This window comes from Grampus griseus (assembly GCF_964374135.1).
Source record: "Grampus griseus genome assembly, chromosome: 9".
In the NCBI taxonomy this organism is placed as follows: Eukaryota; Metazoa; Chordata; class Mammalia; order Artiodactyla; family Delphinidae; genus Grampus; species Grampus griseus.
In genome coordinates this window covers 82,120,600-82,140,207 of record NC_139003.1, presented here as the reverse complement: position 1 = coordinate 82,140,207, position 19,608 = coordinate 82,120,600, and the positions used below count along the sequence as shown (strand labels likewise).

Sequence of the window (19,608 nt, the reverse complement as noted above, 5' to 3'; positions counted from 1 at the left end):
AAGGAAAAGTATAAATTATCTATGTTTCCAATCTCGATTGATCCAACATCTGCTTCTCTTTCTTTCCTCCTCCACACTCCCCTCTTCTCCCTCATACTGAGTTTACATCAGTTATCCATTTACTATCTTCCTCCTATTCAGTTTGAATGCAACATACTATGAAATAATCCCACTGGGAAAAAAAAACTTTCCCCTAAAAGATCTAAGTGTCTGATAAATGTTTCTCAATTTTCTTTTCTGCAGAACTGTTTCTGTTCCATGTTGTTTCTAACAACATTTGGCAGTTTTTATTTTATAATCTGATCACTTAATGGTTTCAGGCACTTCATTTAACTCAACAAAATGGAAACTTCAAACAAAACATGGATCAAATGATTTAGAACATTTCTTAAACTTAGCCTGTCACATCTAGTCTAATCAATATTTATTATTTTAGCAGAAGTACTGAATCATAATAGACAAAGTGATGTGAGAAAGGTGCCCTTGAAATAAGAATATCATTTTCTATTTTTTTTATTCCTAAGGCATCTCTCCTATTGGCCAAGTTATTGTGACATGATTAATGGTACAGGTAAGGGCATATGTTTTTTTGTTGTTGTTGTTGTTGTTTTGTGTGTGGTACGCGGGCCTCTCACTGTTGTGGCCTCTCCCGTTGCGGAGCACAGGCTCCGGACGCGCAGGCTCAGCGGCCATGGCTCACGGGAGCAGCCGCTCCGCGGCATGTGGGATCTTCCTGGACCGGGGCACGAACCCGTGTCCCCTGCATCGGCAGGTGGACTCTCAACCACTGCGCCACCAGGGAAGCCCAAGGGCATATGTTTTGTGGTAATAATCACAATGAAACCAACTCCTTTCTCCCACAAATCCACCTCCATACCTACAATGTTCTGGGGGTTGAGTGTATGTGTTTGCCTATCTTTGTATTCCTGCAACATAATTCAGAGTCTCTGTTCTTATGTAGGTTTAGTAAATGTCTGTCTAATGTGATGGAATTTCTCAAGATTAACCATCGAGGATGAGCCTTTACTGCATTTCTGGGGAAACGTTTGCTTTGTACTAACTTAACGAACTCCTTCCTGACCACAGAAGTAAAGGGTTAGAAAACCTTAGAGTAGTGGTTACTGTTCACATCTTTTGTAAATACTATAAAGATAATAATTTAAAATTAAAGGAATTAAAATATCAGGATAATTACAAAAGGTAAGACATACCTCCAAAGATTTCAGGCTGAGTTAGAATCAGTGAACTTGTAAGCAGAGCCACCTATTTAGAAGAAGATGGTCAGAAAGAGAGAGAAAAGAACAACAACAGCAACAAAAACAAGGTTACATGTGTACTAACCATGAAAAATGTATGCAAAAATGAACATTCTGAATTAGAGTTAGGAAGAAAGTACTGTGTACTTAGATTTAAGCGTGGTTAGATCCAGCTTATTATTCTTCTTGAAGTAAAGTAAAGAAGTAAAGCATAGGCATAAAGTCATATATGCCTGTGAGTTTAAGAATTAAGATTGTAAAAAGCAATGGGAATTGAATACCAGGAGGTGAGCTCTCAGATGCTAAAAAGCAGAAGCAGAGCATGATGTTTACAAAGCTAGTTAGGCAACACTTCATAGGAAAGTAATATAATGAAAGTGAAAAATGTTAAATACAAAGTTATGCAAAAGGTAGGGAATAAAAAGCAAACATGGGGAATGTTTACTTTTCCAAAGGTATTACTGAGTTTTGCATGTTGATTTAATTTTTTAATACTCTCTTGAAGAAAAAACAGCAAAACCACGGTTGAGTTTGCTTTGTAGTGCTTTGAGTCATGGAATTGGGTGAAGAAATTCCTTTCTAAGTAGTTCATTTCTGCCAATAAATTGTCAAGTGTCCCAATACCACTAACTCTAGTAATTTCATAACCATAAACTTCATACTGTATCCTTAGATACAGAGAGAAATATATTGTGCTTCTCCTAAATAGTAAAGGAGTCTTTATGGGTTTAAGAAAAAAAAAAATTCAACACTTTTGTCCAAAACTGAGAAGAAAGAAGTTTTAAAAATGAGGTAGAGGATTTATTAATGACAATAACATAACTACATGAGTATCATGCATGAAGTTAAAAGTATCTAAGAAGAAAATAGATGTAAAACAAACTAGGAACAGAGGTAGACTGAACAGGCCAGAGGACTCTGATGGCATCCCTGTGAGAGAGATTTCTGGTTATGGCACTAGGGAAAAGAGACTAATGAAATGGAAAAGGTTCCAAGGAGTTTTAACCATGATTTAGAAGTACTTCCTCTATCTTCTTCAACAAACTTAAAGAGACAGGAAAGGAAAACACTGATTTACATTTGAATGCATTTAAAAAAGAGCCCTGTTAATATCAGCTATCTTATGATCATGACCCATGGTAATTGCTGGTGTCATTAATACATAACCTTCGATGATATTTCAAATGATTTTTTAAAGCTTTTCAATGTATTCTTTTCTTTTACGGCTAAGATGTTGGGAAGACAGTTGTAGGCAACGCCCATTCAGGGACCTGTTTGGGGAGTTTAAGCTAATCTTTAATATCTCATTCTCTCAATGCTGATTTACTGTGATCATCTGTTGTATTTCACTTATCACAAGAGTATAAGTGAAATGTAATAAGATCACAATGTTAGTGCAGTTATAAGAAAAAGAGTGTGGTATTCATAACTGAAGGATGGGTCTTACTGTTTTGAACAAACACATTCAGTAGTGGCTCATTTTGGTAATATTGATTTGTGGAGCAAATGGAGGAATTACCTAACTATTTCTTCTTATATCCAGTGTGTGCATGGATCATAACCATAGTAGAGATTCAATAAACTCAACAAATGCCCTTTTTAGTTTGATGTGTATATTTTTCCAACCATTTTCAGGAAATTCTATTTAGTGAGAGAACTTCAATAAATGATTTAAAAAATATGAATCAGCCATTAGGGCAGATGAATAAATCACTATTAAAAGTAAGAAGACCATTTACCAAACAGGAGTTCTAAATGAACCTCATGGTAAGAAAAGTGCTACTCTATAGATAGGGTGGGGATTTCAAAAACAAACACAATCACAGTTTTAACAACGTGTGGTTTTGCCATTGTTTTTTTAAACTTTCATTTATTTTTAAGGAGTAGGAAAATTTAATATGAATGGATACCAGTGAATGTGTATAGTATATAGACTTGTTGAATACGGTAGCTACTAGCCATGTGCCACAATTAAGCACTTGAAATGTGGCTAGTAAAAATTGAAATAGGCTGTAAATACACACTGGATCTTGAGATTTGTTAGTTTTTATATTGGTTACATGTTAAAATGATATTTTGGATATGGTGGGTTAGATAAAATATACCTGATACTTATTTTATTTTTAAAATGTGGCTACTGGAGAATTTTAATGTTATATATACAGTTTGTATTCTATTTCTCTTAACTATGCTGGAATTAAGATTTCTAGATTTTTCTAGGACACATATTTCACCTAATCCCTTGCCACTTGCTTGATTTTTAAACAGATGGAGCCTCATTTCCACCTTTCATTGAGAAGACCCGGGTATTGCAGTTCTTTTCCTCTGACATTTGCAGGTAAGACAAAGAAACGGATATGTTCCTATATATCAGAATTCCTTCTCCAAGTCAAAAAACACAGGCATAGAAGATCATACTTGATAATCATATTATTTGAGAAAAATAAAATACATTTAGGCAAGTTTTTCTTGACATATTAAGAATAAATACAATATGGAATTCATAATATGTTTATTAAGTCTTTAAAAAATTGAAGGTTGCAGAAGGATACTTTGCATAACGAAAATCATTTTCTCCTTCTTCATTTCTAAGCAAGAACATTTCTTTTCTCTTACTAAACTAGTAAAACAGTGAGGCGTGGCTCCACCTGAGCAACCTCATTCTCAATGTGCTCACAGAGTCCTCACAGACGTCAATGGACAGACGACAGAATATCAATAAGGCAACAGAGATCCTAAATGACACAATAGAACAGTTAGACTTAATTGATATTGTCAAAACATTACACCCAAAATAACCAGACTACACATTGTTTTCAAGTGTACATGGAATATTCTCTAAGGTAGACCACATACTAGGACACAAAATAAGCCTCAACAAATTTAAGAGGTTAGAAATTATTTCAGGCATCTTTTCTGACCACAATGGCATGAAACTAGAAATCAACCACAGAAAGAGAAATGAGAAAGTAATGATTACATGGAGACTAAACAACATGCTACTAAAAATACAATGGGTCAACAATGAAATCAAAGAGGAAATTAAAAATACCTTGAGACAAACAACTATGAAAATACAACCATACAAAATCTATGGGACACAGCAAACGCAGTCATAAGAGGGAAGTTTACAGCAATATAGGTCTTCCTCAGAAAACAAGAGAAATCTCAAATAAACTAACTTACCACCTAAAAGAATTAGAAAAAGAAGAAGAAACAAAGCCTAAAATGCACAGAAGGAAGGAAATAATAAAGATCAGAGAGGAAATAAATACAATAGATATTAAAAAAATAATAGAAAAAAAAATCAAGAGCTGGTGTTTTGAATGGATAAACAAAAGCGACAAAATTCTGCCCAAGCTCACCAAGAAGAAAAAAGAGAGGACTCAGATAAACAAAATAAGAAAGGTACAAGGAGAAATAACAACTGACACCACAGAAACACAAAAAATCATAAGAGAACACTGTGAACAATTAAATGCCAACAGATTGGACAACTGAGAAGAAATGGACAAGTTTCTAGAAATATACAGCCCACCAAAACTGAATCAAGAAGAAATAGATAATTTGAACAGATTGATCACTAGAAGTAAAATAGAATTGGAAATAAAACAAACAACCAAACAAAAAACCTCCCTGCAAACAAAAGTCTAGGACTGAATGGCTTCACTAGGGAATTCTGCTAAACATACAAAGAAAAACTTATACCGATCCTTCTCAAACTCTTCCAAACATTGAAGAGGAGGGAACACTCACAAAGTTATTCTATAAAGTCACCTCCATCCTGATAACAAAACCAGACAAAGGCATTACCAAGAAAGAAATTACAGGCCAATATCTTTGATGAATATAGATGAAAAAATCCTCAACAATATATTAGCAAACTGAATCCAACAATATATAAGAAGAATCATACACTATGATCAATTGGATTCATTCTGGGGCCACAAGGATAGTTCAACGTAGGCAAACAATCAATGAGATACACCACATCAGCAAAAGAAAAGACAAAATGTCACAATAGATATGATTATCTCAATAGATACAGAAATATCATTTGATAAAATTCAACATCAATTCATGATAAAAATTCTCACCAAAGTGGATATACAGAGAACATATCTCAGCATAATAAAAGCTATTTATTAGAAACCCACAGCCAACATAATACTCAAAAATGAGAAGCTGAAAGCCTTCCTGTTAAATTCTGGAACAAGACAAGCATGCCCACTGTCACCACTTATATTCAACACAGTATTGGAAGTCCCCATCACAGCAATCAGACAAGAAAAAGAATCAAAGGTATCCAAATTGGAAGGGAAGAGGTAAAACTCTCATTATACGTAGATCACATGATACTCTATATAGAAAAAGCCTAAAGACTCCACACAAAAGCAAGGTAGCAGGATACGAGATTAACATACAGAAATCTGTTGCATTTCTTTACACTAACAATGAAATATGAGAACAAGAAAGTAAAAAACCAATTTCTTTCAAAATCACATCCAAAAAATGCTTAGGAATAAACCTGACCTAGGAGGTGAAAGACCTACACTGAGAACTATAAAACATTGATAAAGGAAACTGAAGATGATTCAAATAAATGACTATATCTCATGCACTTGGCTTGGAAGAATTAATGCAGTAAGTCCCCTACATTCGAACGAGTTCCATTCCAAGAGTATATTCGTAAGTCCAATTTGTTTGTAAGTCCAACAAAGTTAGCCAAGGTACCCAACTAACACAATTGGCTATACAGGACTGTACTGTAATAGGTTTATAATACTTTTCACAGAAATAACACATAAAAAACAAACACAAAAAATAAAGAAAACATTTTCAATCTTACAGTACAGTACAGTAGTACCAGCTACATACCACCGCCACTTTTACTCTTACTTTTGGACATCCTGGGCTTGAAATACAGATACTGCACTACTGTACTCTATACAGTAGTGTACAGTAAAGTACACAAAAGCACAACCACTTGTGGAGGATGCACACACATGACAATGTATGCCACACAGGTGAACTACCTTATGTGATTGGACATATGAATGCATGTTCGCATCTTTGAAAGTTCACAACTTGAAGGTTTGTATGTAGGGGACTTATTGTATTGTAAAAATGGCCACACTACCCAAAGCAGTCTACAGACTTAATGTGATCCCTAACAAATTACCCATGACATTTTTCACAGAAATAGAACAAATAATCATCAAATTTATATGGAAACACAAAAGACCCAGAATTGCCAAAGCAATTGTGAGGAAAAAGAACAAAGCTGGAGGCATAACCCTTCCAGACTTCAGAAAGCTACAGTAATCAAAACAGTGTGGTATTGGCAGAAAAACAGACATATGGATCAATGGAACAGCACAGAGAGTCCAGAAAGAAGCCCACGTATCTACGGACAATTCACCTTCAACGAAGGAGACAAGAATATACAACGGAGTAAAGAGTCTCTTCAGCAAGTGGTATTGAGAAAGCTGGAGAGGTGCATGTAAATCAACGAAGTTAGTACACACCCACACAACATATACAAAAATAAACACAAAATGGCTAAAAGACCTAAATATAAGACACAACACCATAAAACTGCTAGAAGAGGACCTAGGCAAAACATTCTCTGACATAAATCGTAGCAGTGGTTTCTAAGGTCAGTCTCCCAGGACAATAGAAATAAAAACAAAAATAAACAGATGGGACCTAATCAAACTTATAAGCTTCTACACAGCAAAGGAAAACATAAACAAACTGTAAAGAGAACATAAAGACTGGGAGAAATTATTCACAAACAATGTGACCCAAAAGGGCTTAATTTCCAAGATATACACACAGCTCATACAGTTCAGTGTCAAAACAAACAAACAAACAACCCAATCAAAAAATGGGCAAAAGACCTAAATAGACATTTCTCCAGAGAAGACATACAGATGGAGAACAGCCACTTGAAAAGATGCTCAAAACTGCGAATTATTAGAGAAATGCAAATCAAAACTGCAGTGAGGTATCACCTCACACCCGCCAGAATGACCATCGTCAAAACGTCTAAAAATAATAAATGCTGGAGAGCGTGTGGAGAAAAGGGAACCCTCCTACACTGTTGGTGAGAATGTAAATTGGTGCAGCAATTATGGAAAACAGAATGGAGGGTCCTTAAAATATAAAACTACGGTTACCAGCAATCTCACTCCTGGACATATATCTGGAAAAGACAAAAACTCTAATTAAAAAATATATATGCACCCCAATGTTCATAGCAGCACTATTTACAATAGCCAAGATATGGAAGCAATCTAAATGTCCATCAACAGATGAATGGATAAAGAAGATCTGGTATATATACACAATGGAATATTACTCAGCCATAAAAAACTGAAATAATGACATTTACAGCAACACAGATGAATCTACTGATTATCATAGTGAGTGAAGTAAGACAGAGAAAGACAAATAGTGTATGATATCACTTATAGGTGGAATCTAAAAAAATTGTATGAACAAACTTATTTACAAAACAGATTCATAGACACAGAAAACAAACCTACAGTTACCGAAGGGGAAAGTGGGAGAGAGAGAAACTAGGAGTTTGGGATTAACATATACACACACTACTATATAAACAAGGTCCTAGTTTATAGCACAGGGGACTATATTCAATATCTTGTAATAAGCTATAATGAAAAAGAATCTGAAAAAGAATATATATGCATATATTTGAATCATTTTGCTGTACACCAGAAACTAACAGAACACTGTAAATCGACTATACTTCAATTTTAAAAAATGTCCAAGATGGTGATACCACAGTCACAGAACTATGTTCATGTGCTCTGCTGACACTACAGCATCTTTTCAAATTGATGGGGTCCAGTAGCTATCACACAAGCACTGGCACCCACACTGGTATGCTTGCATCCTAGCTCTGTTTCTAGACACTGTGTGGTGTGGGCAAGTATTTAATATCTCTGAATATTTTCCTTATCTATAAAATTGAAGAGAGTAGCATTTCTTCATACAGAATTATCTGGCCATTAGAAATATTATGTATTGAGTTCCAGTACGTTGCTGAGGTTATGGTGGACACTTGGTAAATGATGGCGCATAGGAGACATGTATCAAAACCCACATGCACACACCCTAGGAAGTGAGCAGCACTTCTCTCCAGGATTAAGTTGTGGAAGATTGAAATTTTATTTTCTTTCATTTAAACTGGGCACAAATAGAGGACTTGAGGAAGTTATATATTTACTCTATAAAGGAAACTAACTCTGAGAAATGTCCTCAGTATAAATACTCCACGGTAGTTCACAAGCAAAAATTATTCTCAGAAGCTTTTGAAAACAAAGGTAAGAAGAGCTCATACTCAGGTACTGAGTTCTGGTGTGTCTTAAAATATCACAAGAACATTTTTCCTAAGACTTAAGCAAGAATTCTAACAAGATTATATCCAGTTTTTCTAATTTAAAAATAAGAAAAACAGAATCTCCATAATGAAGTTCAGTTTTCCAGAATGAAGGTCTTTCTTATCTGTGTTTAGATCATTCTATGCTGTGTTTGGAGCTGAAATTAATCTGAAAGGAATCCCTGTGTATAGATTTATCCTTCCATCCTTGGCTTTTGCATCTCCACTTCAAAATCCAGACAACCACTGTTTCTGCACAGAAAAAATTATCTCCAAAAATTGTACCTTATATGGTGTGCTAGATATTGGCAAATGCAAAGACGGTGAGTAAAAGGTCTTGATGTCACAATCCATGGCATAATATGCATTTTTCTTTAAAATGTAAATTTCACCTAGGTTTCCTTTCCACCAGAAATTTAAAGTGAGAAAGTAAAAAGGGCAGAAAGTAAAGGTGATGATAAGATATTTTTGTTCTGATTTTTGTACCGCTTTCAAGCTCCCAGTTGTTTCAGTGTTGCAAAGCTTAGTTATTATTAGGTAAAACCCTACTGATATTTCCCTGTGCTACTTTGGAAAATGTCTCTTTAGGTCCTTTGCTCACTTTTTAATTGGGTTATTTACGTTCTTGAGTTGTGTGAATTCCTTGCATATTTTAGATTTTAATCACTTATGGGATATGTGTTTTGCAAATATTTTCTCCCATTCCATAGGTAGGTTTTTCATTTTTTGATGGCTTTCTTTGTTGTGCAGAATCCCTGTGCTCCTTTTAGATTTAGGGTAAAATGAAAATAATTCTCAGAATACTCTGAGCATCCCAACTCACCCATCTGACGTTTTTCTAACTTTTTCTACCCTAGAAAATGGTAAATAAAAATAAATATATTTCAGGATGTCTCTGAAAGAAGAATTGACTCAAACACGAAATTTGGAGTCTATCTTATTTTGCTCACCTTTTTCATATTGGAGTGGGTGAGAATAATGAAAGAAAAGCCTCTTAAATTCTCAGTCCACAGACATATTACTCCCTAAAACATGAAGGTATGTGGTTGTAAATTTGTGTTCAGCAGCTAAGCTTTACATATTGAAAATAAACACCTAAGAGATAAATGGCAGACATCAACTGAATGGTTAGTAGGATGATGCAGAAGCTTATATTTTATTTTTGCTCAAAAGTGATTAGATGTAATAATTTTCCCTCACCCTCATTCCCCATTTAGTATTCAAAGCCAACTTTGCATTTCTTTTAACTTAAAAATCTATTTTCAAGGAAATCTTTTGAGTGCTACGCGTAATGAGGAAAATGATTTATCCCAATTGTCTCTTAAAACTTGTTTTCAGGAAAACCTGTGTACATTTCACTTCCTCATTTTCTACATGCAAGTCCTGAAATTGCAGAACCTGTTGAAGGCTTAAGTCCAAATGAAGAGGAACATAGCACGTACTTAGATGTTGAACCTGTAAGCAAATACATTATTGATCTGATTGGTTTAGCATTTTTTTAAATGAAAGAAAAATTAAGTTCTTGCCTTTCTGTCAATCACATTTATTGATGATATTTACTGCATCACAATCTTGACAAATTACTTAAAATTTTTTATTGAAGTATAGTTGATTTACAATGTTGTGTTAATTTCAGGTGTACAGCAAAGTGATTTAGTTATATTTATATGTATTTTTTTCAGATTTTTTTTCCCTTATAGGTTATTACAAAATACTGAGTATAGTTCCCTGTGCTACATAGTAGGTCCTTGTTAGTTATCTATTTTATATAGAGTAATGTGTATATAATTACCTACTTTTATTTCAAGGAAAATCTCATTGGTTTCTTCCTGTTGTTGCTTATGAAATGTCGAGGTAATTCTATTTTAGTTTTTTCAGCATATGGAACTTTATAATCCTTTTTAATTGTTTGTAGGTCAGGGATAGTAATGATGGGTACGATTCTAATTGGCTTAAAACAATTTGGTATAAATTACAATTTTACTGTCATTTTATACTTAACTGTAAGTATTGCTTATATGAAGGGACACTGTAGATCATGAGGGATTAAAAGATTTTATGGGTATATGCGCATTTGAGGCAAGATCTATTATACTTAGCGTCAGGAAAAATCTATTAAATTTCCTATAGTGTAACAGTTTCAACTTTTAATTTATTTTAATATTCTCCTTTTCAAAAGTTAAACGTGCCAGACATGGCACGTTTGTGCCAGACATGCCAGAATTTTAGTAGTCACATTTAATTTTAACTAATGATAGAAGTATTATAATTATACTGATGACACATGGGTTCTGACTGAATATATATTTGACCATATATAATTTGGGATTTAAATTGACTATATGAGTTCTAAGTTTCACTGCTGTTGTTGTTGATTCCCCAAAACCAATTCAGATAAATATCACCTTGACAGTAGGTTGGGCAAAGAAATTGTGTGTGTGTGCATATATACATGTGTGTATAGGTCTGTATACACACATGCATATACACATAAAATGTAATTATGAAGAGTTATGTACATAATATTTAATATGTCTAATTAATTATTTAATAAATTTCACAAGTTTCAAGTACTACAGTTTTCCCTTAGGTTCTATATAACAGTAAAAATAAGTTTTAGATATTATAAATGAATTATTTAAAGGAAGTTGGTAATTATTTTAGTTTGTTCTCTTTTTAGATAACTGGATTCACTTTACAATTTGCAAAACGCCTGCAGATCAATGTACTGGTTAAGCCAGGAAAAAGCATTGGGTGAGTCTCTTGAACAGGTTCATTATGATTTTTAGTATTTTCTTGCCAGAAAGTGAGTATATGTATGAAATTAAGTGGAAATAATATAAAATTTCAACTTTTCTTTGACTTAATATCATGAAATAATTACTGTTTATAACTTTCATCTGTAATTTAGAATTATATCTAGTGTGTATTGAAATTGTATTTACACATATTCTGGAATTAGTGTATGATGGCGTTTCTCATTTTGCTAGCTGTCCAAATATTTCCAGGACAATTGTTTCTAAAATTCAATTTTAGTTTCCTGGGTATAAATTGTCGAAAGGGAAAACACATGCTTAGAAAAAGTCAATCTAATTAGAAATATGTATTAGAAAGATTTATAAGAGTGAAAGATGTCTGATAAACAGCCATAGTAATATTTAAATGATTCATTACAAGGAACAAAAATCAAGGAACTTAGCAAGTTTAAGAGCAACTAATTTCTGAACATTTATTTACACTAGTAATTACTAACATTTCTGTTATATATGGGTATTATATTAGTATATATTGTTATAATTATTTTCAATGTTTATTACAGAGCATTAAAGGGTCTGAAGCAGAATTATATGGTGCCTGTTCTTTGGCTTAATGAGGTTAGTATTCTTATCTCTTAGTCACCAAAAACTGTAAACTTCCTTGTATATAGAAACAGCTTTTAGTGTTTGAAAATTGAATACATATGTATAGAATTTGAAGTTGTATGTGTTTCCATTACCTATATAGGTGAATTTATATATTATTAATTATATAATTAATTATTCTGAGAGAACGAAGCCACACAGAAATATCAGGTTTATGTTAGTTTTCAGTGTTTTTATTTCAGAAGGATGAAGTACTTCCTATAATTTTACATTATTTTCATAATACAACTAGTAAACACTTTTTCTTGTCATAGTGCTTGTGTTAGGAAAGAGTCATACATACACGTAACTCCAAGTAACTCAATGTGAATACTGTAGTGCTAATAAAAGCAAACCAAACTTATAAAGACCAGGTAAGAGTAGGTGTCTGCAGTCTATCCGAGTGCCTAACAAGATATTTTTAGTACAAATCACAGAATTGATTAGCCACAGAATGAGGAAATGCACTACAGAAGTCTTCAGAGGAAAGAAACTGTTGGCCTTTCCAATTTCCCTCTGTCACTAGGAAACATCCTTTGGAAAACTGGAAAATATTTCAGTAAGACCTTTGTATAGATCAATGAAGTCAGTGTATTGGAGAGGGCTACATAACATGTTTCAAAGGAAGATTATATTTGTCTCTCTAAATATTCTACCTTGGCATTTACTGCCTTCTTTGACATGAAAAGGGAATTACACTGTCTTTTCTTATAGATAAAGATGACTAACATCTATGCAGTGTTTCGAAAAAAGAGTGATACATAAATGGAGAGTTTTGAGTAATTTGCTCCACTAATCAACTGAAAAAATGCTAATTGTTAACTTGATTACAGACTGGCACAATCGGTGATGAGAAGGCAGAAATGTTCAGAAATCAAGTGACTGGAAAAATAGAACTCCTTGGCCTGGTAGAAATGATCTTAATCAGTGTTGGTGCGGTGATGTTTCCTGCTTTTATGATTTCATACTGTGCATGCAGATTGAAGAGTGTAGAATAAGTAAGTATATAACAAAATATATATATGGCTTCAGTAATGTTAGTTTATATATTACTGTTTCCATTTTATCAAACAGGAGTTATAAATTAGGCTGCAAATATTTCTGGACATGTCTGGCCAACTATCATTGTTAATACATCCTCGAAGTTTTGAGATACTAAATGTAAATTAAAACATAAATGAAACCTGAATGAGTAATAAGGCCTACTAATATCAAGCAGATCACTATATTTCATCTTTATTATTGGAGGAATGGGCTAAAATATGAAATTGTCACTTTTCAAAGTTAGAATGTTGCACAAAAGCTATATATGTACTAACTTTTCTTTTCCTAATTATTTCTAGCTAGTTAATTATTTTAAAATTACAAATAATTAATTTAATAGATCAATGACCAGGAAAGTTTATGTAAAACTGAAAATGGTAGCTATTTGGGGAAATTAGAATTTACAAGAGAAAAGAAAATAAAAAGGAAAATTAAATAAGCTAGAAATTAATGAGAAATGAAAACTCAATCAATGATAGAACTAAAATTAGGTAAAAATATGCTATTTTTAAATGAAGATAGCATATTAATATAGAAACAGGATTGTTGCATATAGTCATGCTGTCCAAAATCACAGTGTGCACTCTAGATGTTTAGTGTGGAAGCCCTGATGAATTATTACAATTCAGGAGCTAGAACTGAATACAACAATACAAGAAAACAGAAGACAAAAATGTTCACACAGTAAAACCAAATTACTCAGAGTTTACAGGAAAATTAGCTAAATGTAGACAGATTTGAGTTTTGACAAAACTGTAGAGGTGTTTCAGGCCTCTGTGTTTTAGGTATTACTGCACAAGCCCCCTTGTACATAGAGGAATGAATGCCTGACCCTATCTTCCCTAAGCCTTTCTTTACTAATCATACTTGGCATAGGTATGGCCTGTGGGGGGTAGGGGGGGAATTTGTCACTTACCCATAGTTTCTGTCCCCCCTCCCTTCCCAGGAACCTCAAAAAATAAACACAATCAAAATAAAAGCAATATACTTGGTATGAAAAAATCACAACTTCAAAACAAAAGTCTTCTTGTTCTACTTCCAATCAGCCTGTTGACTGTAACCTGTCATGTAGAAATTCTGGAACTGCCACTGATAATTACTGAGCTTTTATTATGTGCCAAAATCATGCTAAATATTTTACATGATTTATCACAACTAATCCGTAATAATATTTCATGAGTTTCCAATAATCAGGGATTCATTAGCATCCATTCTATCTTATGGAGTCATCCCAGAAAGTTATAAATTTAAACTGTGCAAAATTGTCCATTTTCACAGTGTGAATCAGTCAAACTGAAGATGAAGAAAAATGAAGTGGAATTTTTGGACAATATTTTTTTGGATATGAAATTGAGAGCTTGAGACTAGGAAGGCAACTCCATTTTTTGTTCTGATTATTTCTGTCACTATTCACTCAAAAGAGGACTGAATAATTCTGCCTACAATCCATTTGAATAGGTATTCAAAACGCTAACCTAATATATTCACATTATAACACATAAAGGAAATATTGCATCACCTTTAAGACCTGTCATTAGTCCAGTAACAAATAAGTTATGATTAAACAAAGTAATTCATATGAACACATACAATAGACAAAAAGATCATCCACTGATAAGCCAAATTACAACAAAAACTTCTTCTAGTGGGAAAATATGCTTTTCAAAATGAAGTATGAGTCATAAATTTTTTCTGTATAGTTCTCTACTGAAATTACATGAACAATTTCATCAGTGCTTAATGAGCCCTGAATGCCAATTATCTTGGGTCTGTACATGGCTCTATTAAGATGAAAGACTGAAAACTTTCTAGAGTGGCTTTGTCAACAAGTATATTGGTTTGGCTTAACATCTGACTGTTACAGGGAAAAGCTACTGCTCTTTACACAACGATACGTCTTTTTTCTTTACAAATAGAGAAGAACACTGTTCTCTGTAGATTACTTGATTTACTAGATTTAGAAGAATTACAGATATAGATTTCCTTAAAGAAGCTTCAGTTTTGAATATTATAATAATTATGCCTTTGGGAAGATTTATAAACAATTGAAAAATAAAGAGATGGATGTACAAGAGGGAGTAAAGCAAAGATGGTGGAGCTAAGGTGTGATTTTGCTCAATGGATCACAAAGAGAATAAGCCAATAGTCCTTTCGAAAGTAGTAGTATATACACCGCTAAATGGAGGATGGTCTGAAGGGACAGCAAAGAGTGAAAATGCTCATCCAGAGCAGATTTAACGAGCTACCCCTCCTTATCTGGCCACACGCAGCTCTTGAGAGCTGGGAAGCAGCCTTCCATGTATCCTGGAATGGGAAAATAATTGCCTTATCCATGAAGTTCATCAGAGAATTTTTTCTGCAGCTTGAGAAATTGGGCTAATTACTAGAAAACATGACATCTGCAGTAATTAGAATTTGAATATTACCTGTTTTATTTTTCCACGAGTTTTTGATAAGTACTTACCTTTCTTCTGCTTTCCAGGAAGCAAATGAGTCTTTACATTTATGCACCAGCTACATCAGGATCTTTCTTAATATCGACCTACAAAATAAAGATTTAATATGCTTTATGTTTGCAAAACACACCTTATCTTATAGTTGAAGAACTGGTGGCACTTTTTTTTTTTTTTGTACTGAGAAGCAGCACATTTCTAAAGGATTATTAAGATGTCATTAAAATCCATACTTTGAATAAAACAGCACCTTTTAAAATTCAACATGTTCACAATGGAATGGATTTCAGTTTCTACAGATGTGGCTTCAGCATTATCCAGTTATTTTTATTTGGTACTGATTCACTGATTGGTTCCAGTTTGCTAAATTCAGCAGATGGGTGGATGTTCTAAACAAATCCTGGACCCTGAACTCTTGTCTTCCTCATCAAAGGGAAAACATCACTACCCTCATCAGTGCCCCTGCAATACAAAGACCCCAGGACTGTCAGGACATTGCATTTCATGAGTATCAACTATTTTGAAAGACATTTAAGAATGGAAACTGAATGACTGGCCTATGAACCATTTATTAAACATTATTTAATTTTCTTTCTCTATTAAATCCTTCACACAGCATGAGCAAGCCTTATCACCACGCTCTTTATAACAATATGGCTCACATTTTTGTCAGTGATAATGCAAATGAACATGTTTAGGGACTTTGTCATTTTCCACATTCTGCAGCTCTTCTGGAAATCTGAGTAGATTTTGATCTTTTCACTCAGTTGCATATAACTTATGCTTGGCAACTTCAGAATGCTGTGCTAGTATTAAGAGATGTAAATGATAATAAAGAAATTATTGTGTGGGAGATTACAAAGAGTAGAATGTCCATTCATAGTTATTTGTTGTAATAATTCTTGCTTTCATAGTCGCCTCAGAAAGACTGGTTTCAAACATTAAAAAATGTTGCTCCTTAAATTCCTGTGCTTTTGTCCAGTTCCTGTTGTGTCACAAAACATTTACTCTGGTTTTCTGACCGATGAATTCTATCTGAATTTTTATTTCTTTATGCATCTATATTTCCTCATGAAACATTTCTGAATTCAATCTTGACCACTTTTTCCTTTGCTTATTTTTTGAGCCAGTTGGGGGAAAAGGAAATAAAAAGATACTTGGTCATGCTTTAGAGTTACAGTATTTAAATTCTAGACTATGAAGTATATTTCCTTTTTATTAGAAGACATATTGTTAGGTAACCCTGCTTTCTTTAGCAGGGGTTCACTTATGGCAGAGAGCACTAGGCCCCCTAAAAAGGCCCCCCATAGAAAGAGAAGATGGATCACATTCTGCCTATGTTTACACACAGAGGTTTCTAGGATAAATTATTAGTAACTGGTTTGTCTAGATACTAAAATCAAGAATAATTAATCTCCTCATGCTAGCTGCCAGGGTAAATACTGAAAACCCCAAACTAAGATACCACCAGTTTGGAAGGATTGTTGGAAAATCTTGAAGATACTCAAAACATACTGATGTAATAATGTCCTCTAATTTATTGGGAACAGAAAAAAAGTATCCCCCTAAGATATGGACATATGAAATCCTAAACATCCTCTTCTGATACTTGAGTCTACTTTCGCCATATTAGGATATTTGTGGACATGTTGATCTAGGAGGAATATAAAGGATACTTCTTTAAATCTTAAACTAAGTAGGGCTGAATGATGTAAAGTAGAAACTGTTCAGAAGAATTGGTTGAGAAATTACATATCCACCTCATGGCAGAACTGTATAACCAATCAATTTTAAATCTTCATACAAAAATGCATCTCATAGTATATAGATATCAGGAAAAAGGCTTTGATTTATGTGTCTATAACTAAATACATGAATATTCTAATCTTTACCATTCCTCACCATGTTTTCTCTAAATTCTATATATTATGTATGAGGAAGGATAATTCATACTCAAAGATAAGTGAAATACATTAAAAATACCCAGTAGAAAAAAATAATACTTCATTTAATAAATGGGAGATAGATTTTTCATATAAAAAATGGATTTGGATGTGTGTGTGTTTCCGTGTGCATGTGCGTATGCTGAATTGGGAGTGGGCGCTTTTGGGAATGTGTTAAACGTGACTTGTTTGACTTAGAGAAAGTGTCATTGTACATGTGAATGAATTTGTATGTTTTATTCCATAGAAAACTTGCACCATTTTGTAAAGTGGCACATTTTCATTCCAAGGTATGTTTAATCACCACAAAACTATAGTTGTTCAAAACTTAAGTTTGAAAATGTATAGCATATGCAAAAGAGTTAACATAAGTTAGAGAATCTATAGCATCTTAAAATGGGTGAAGGCTTACTGTTGCTGACAAGTACATGAAAAGAGCTATACAGTTTTCAGTTCTCAGAAAAAGAGAAGAAAAGGGGGTATCATTTCAGGAAAAAAATGTACTAATAAGGCAAATTGGTTATCCCTGAAAATTTGTTCTTGTGAAAGTGCTGGATATTTGTATTTGGATTTTTACATGTGAAATAATCTGTCAATCTTAACCCATTTTCAATGTCTGAGCTACACATTAATTATCTTTGGAGCTCGAGTTTGTTGCAGCTGTGTTCCACCTGTCAGTTCAGTGTTTCCGGTTGAAGTTCAATGTATTAGAGACACTGTGGCTGCTCTCTCTTTGTCTGCCTCTTCTGGCCCGTCTACAACTCTAAATAACCACTCCACTCACTCCACTTAAACGATCACTGTCCCTTACCCTTTTCTGCATACACTAACAGAACTACCTATGATTGTTTTTCTGAGTTATTTGCAGTGAGCTGAGCTAATGAACTAAGAATGAGTCAGTGTTGAATATCTGTATCAAATACATATAGGCATACTCTGCTTCTTCCTTTCCTGGCTCAAAGGAAGCTACGTTTTTAAATATTTGTGAAAATAAAAACTTTATTAGATAAATGATTTGCTTTTCATTTATAATTTTTGAATGTGCTTGACTTCAATATTGTTTGATATTGCTACTATAATTGTATATTAGCTGTTTTTGTCTATGAGTTATTGACATATTAACTCCCATTTTCTTTTCCCAACTGTTCTCAGATGCTAGTAAGCTTATGTGTACATACTTCAGAAATGTTCCATTCTACACACTCATGAAGGAGAACTGTGACATACCTAGGAAAACATAAATGTTTTAAAGTTTTGTTTCTTTAATTGTGTGAAATCTGAGTCGGGTGCCTCAGCATAACCTGTGAACTTGTTAAAAATGCAGAATCTCAGATGCTAACCCAGATTTACTGAATCAGAATCTGTAGTTTAATAGGATACCAAAGCGATTTCTATACGCAAGAAATTGAAAAAGCCCTGATTTAAGTCATACTGAAATTGGACCACTGTGTAACAGTTTTATTTGACCTGTTGCTGGTAATAGTTTGATATATCAGCAGAATAACTTAAGAGAACAAAGTTATATAAGCATACTGAGATGAGAAGAAATCCATCAGACTTTAAAATTTGCTATAAATATTCTACCAAGTTTTGTCATTTGACTGTTGAACTTGTAAATGCTATTTTCAGATGGTAACAGAACTATGTATGTGGCAGAGTAGAGGGTGAGATAGTACTAACTTTATACTCTCTAAATTTTCTAGAATGTGTTCTTTGATCTGCTTGACAATATTCATGACAAATATTCATATTTACTGCATGTAAAGTAGCAGATAGGTCAGGGGCAAGTAAGAGATATTAACACTGGAGATATTCCCCAGAATCAGTCTACATAGTTGAGGACTATGGTCATTATGAAAAGATGGGTCTACATGAAAGGATAGGAAATAAGTGGTGGGGTCGTTTTATAAACTCCACCTCCTAAATATTAAAGAGGAGAATTTAGTTATTGGAGACTTCTGAGGAACTGTCTTAAAATAGAAATCTGGATTGTGAGAAAGTATTAAATATCTTCAGATTTTGATAGAGACCAGGGAGCAGGATTCTAAAAATTTTCTTTCTTCTGGAACTTTTTTGAAATATTAACATACGTTAGTGTTGCAC

At 33.6% G+C, this 19,608-nt stretch overlaps 1 protein-coding gene across 2 annotated transcripts in view; it reads left to right on the top strand.

The window, feature by feature from the left end:
* The window catches only part of LOC309827048 (platelet glycoprotein 4-like), a 54,409-nt gene extending 37,884 nt beyond the window's left edge, over positions 1-16,525 (top strand). Inside the window, exons 7-14 of one of the 2 annotated variants that reach the window (XM_082661538.1) lie at positions 525-571; positions 3,525-3,594; positions 8,800-8,987; positions 10,003-10,121; positions 11,345-11,418; positions 11,984-12,038; positions 12,899-13,063; positions 15,592-15,721. In XM_082661538.1, the coding sequence (XP_082517664.1) occupies positions 525-571; positions 3,525-3,594; positions 8,800-8,987; positions 10,003-10,121; positions 11,345-11,418; positions 11,984-12,038; positions 12,899-13,063 (718 nt within the window). In that variant the 3' untranslated portion in view covers positions 15,592-15,721. Of the gene's footprint in view, positions 1-524; positions 572-3,524; positions 3,595-8,799; positions 8,988-10,002; positions 10,122-11,344; positions 11,419-11,983; positions 12,039-12,898; positions 13,064-15,591 lie in introns of both variants that reach the window. The other variant, XM_082661539.1, reaches the window with a different exon arrangement.
* Positions 16,526-19,608: the final 3,083 nt, after the last annotated feature.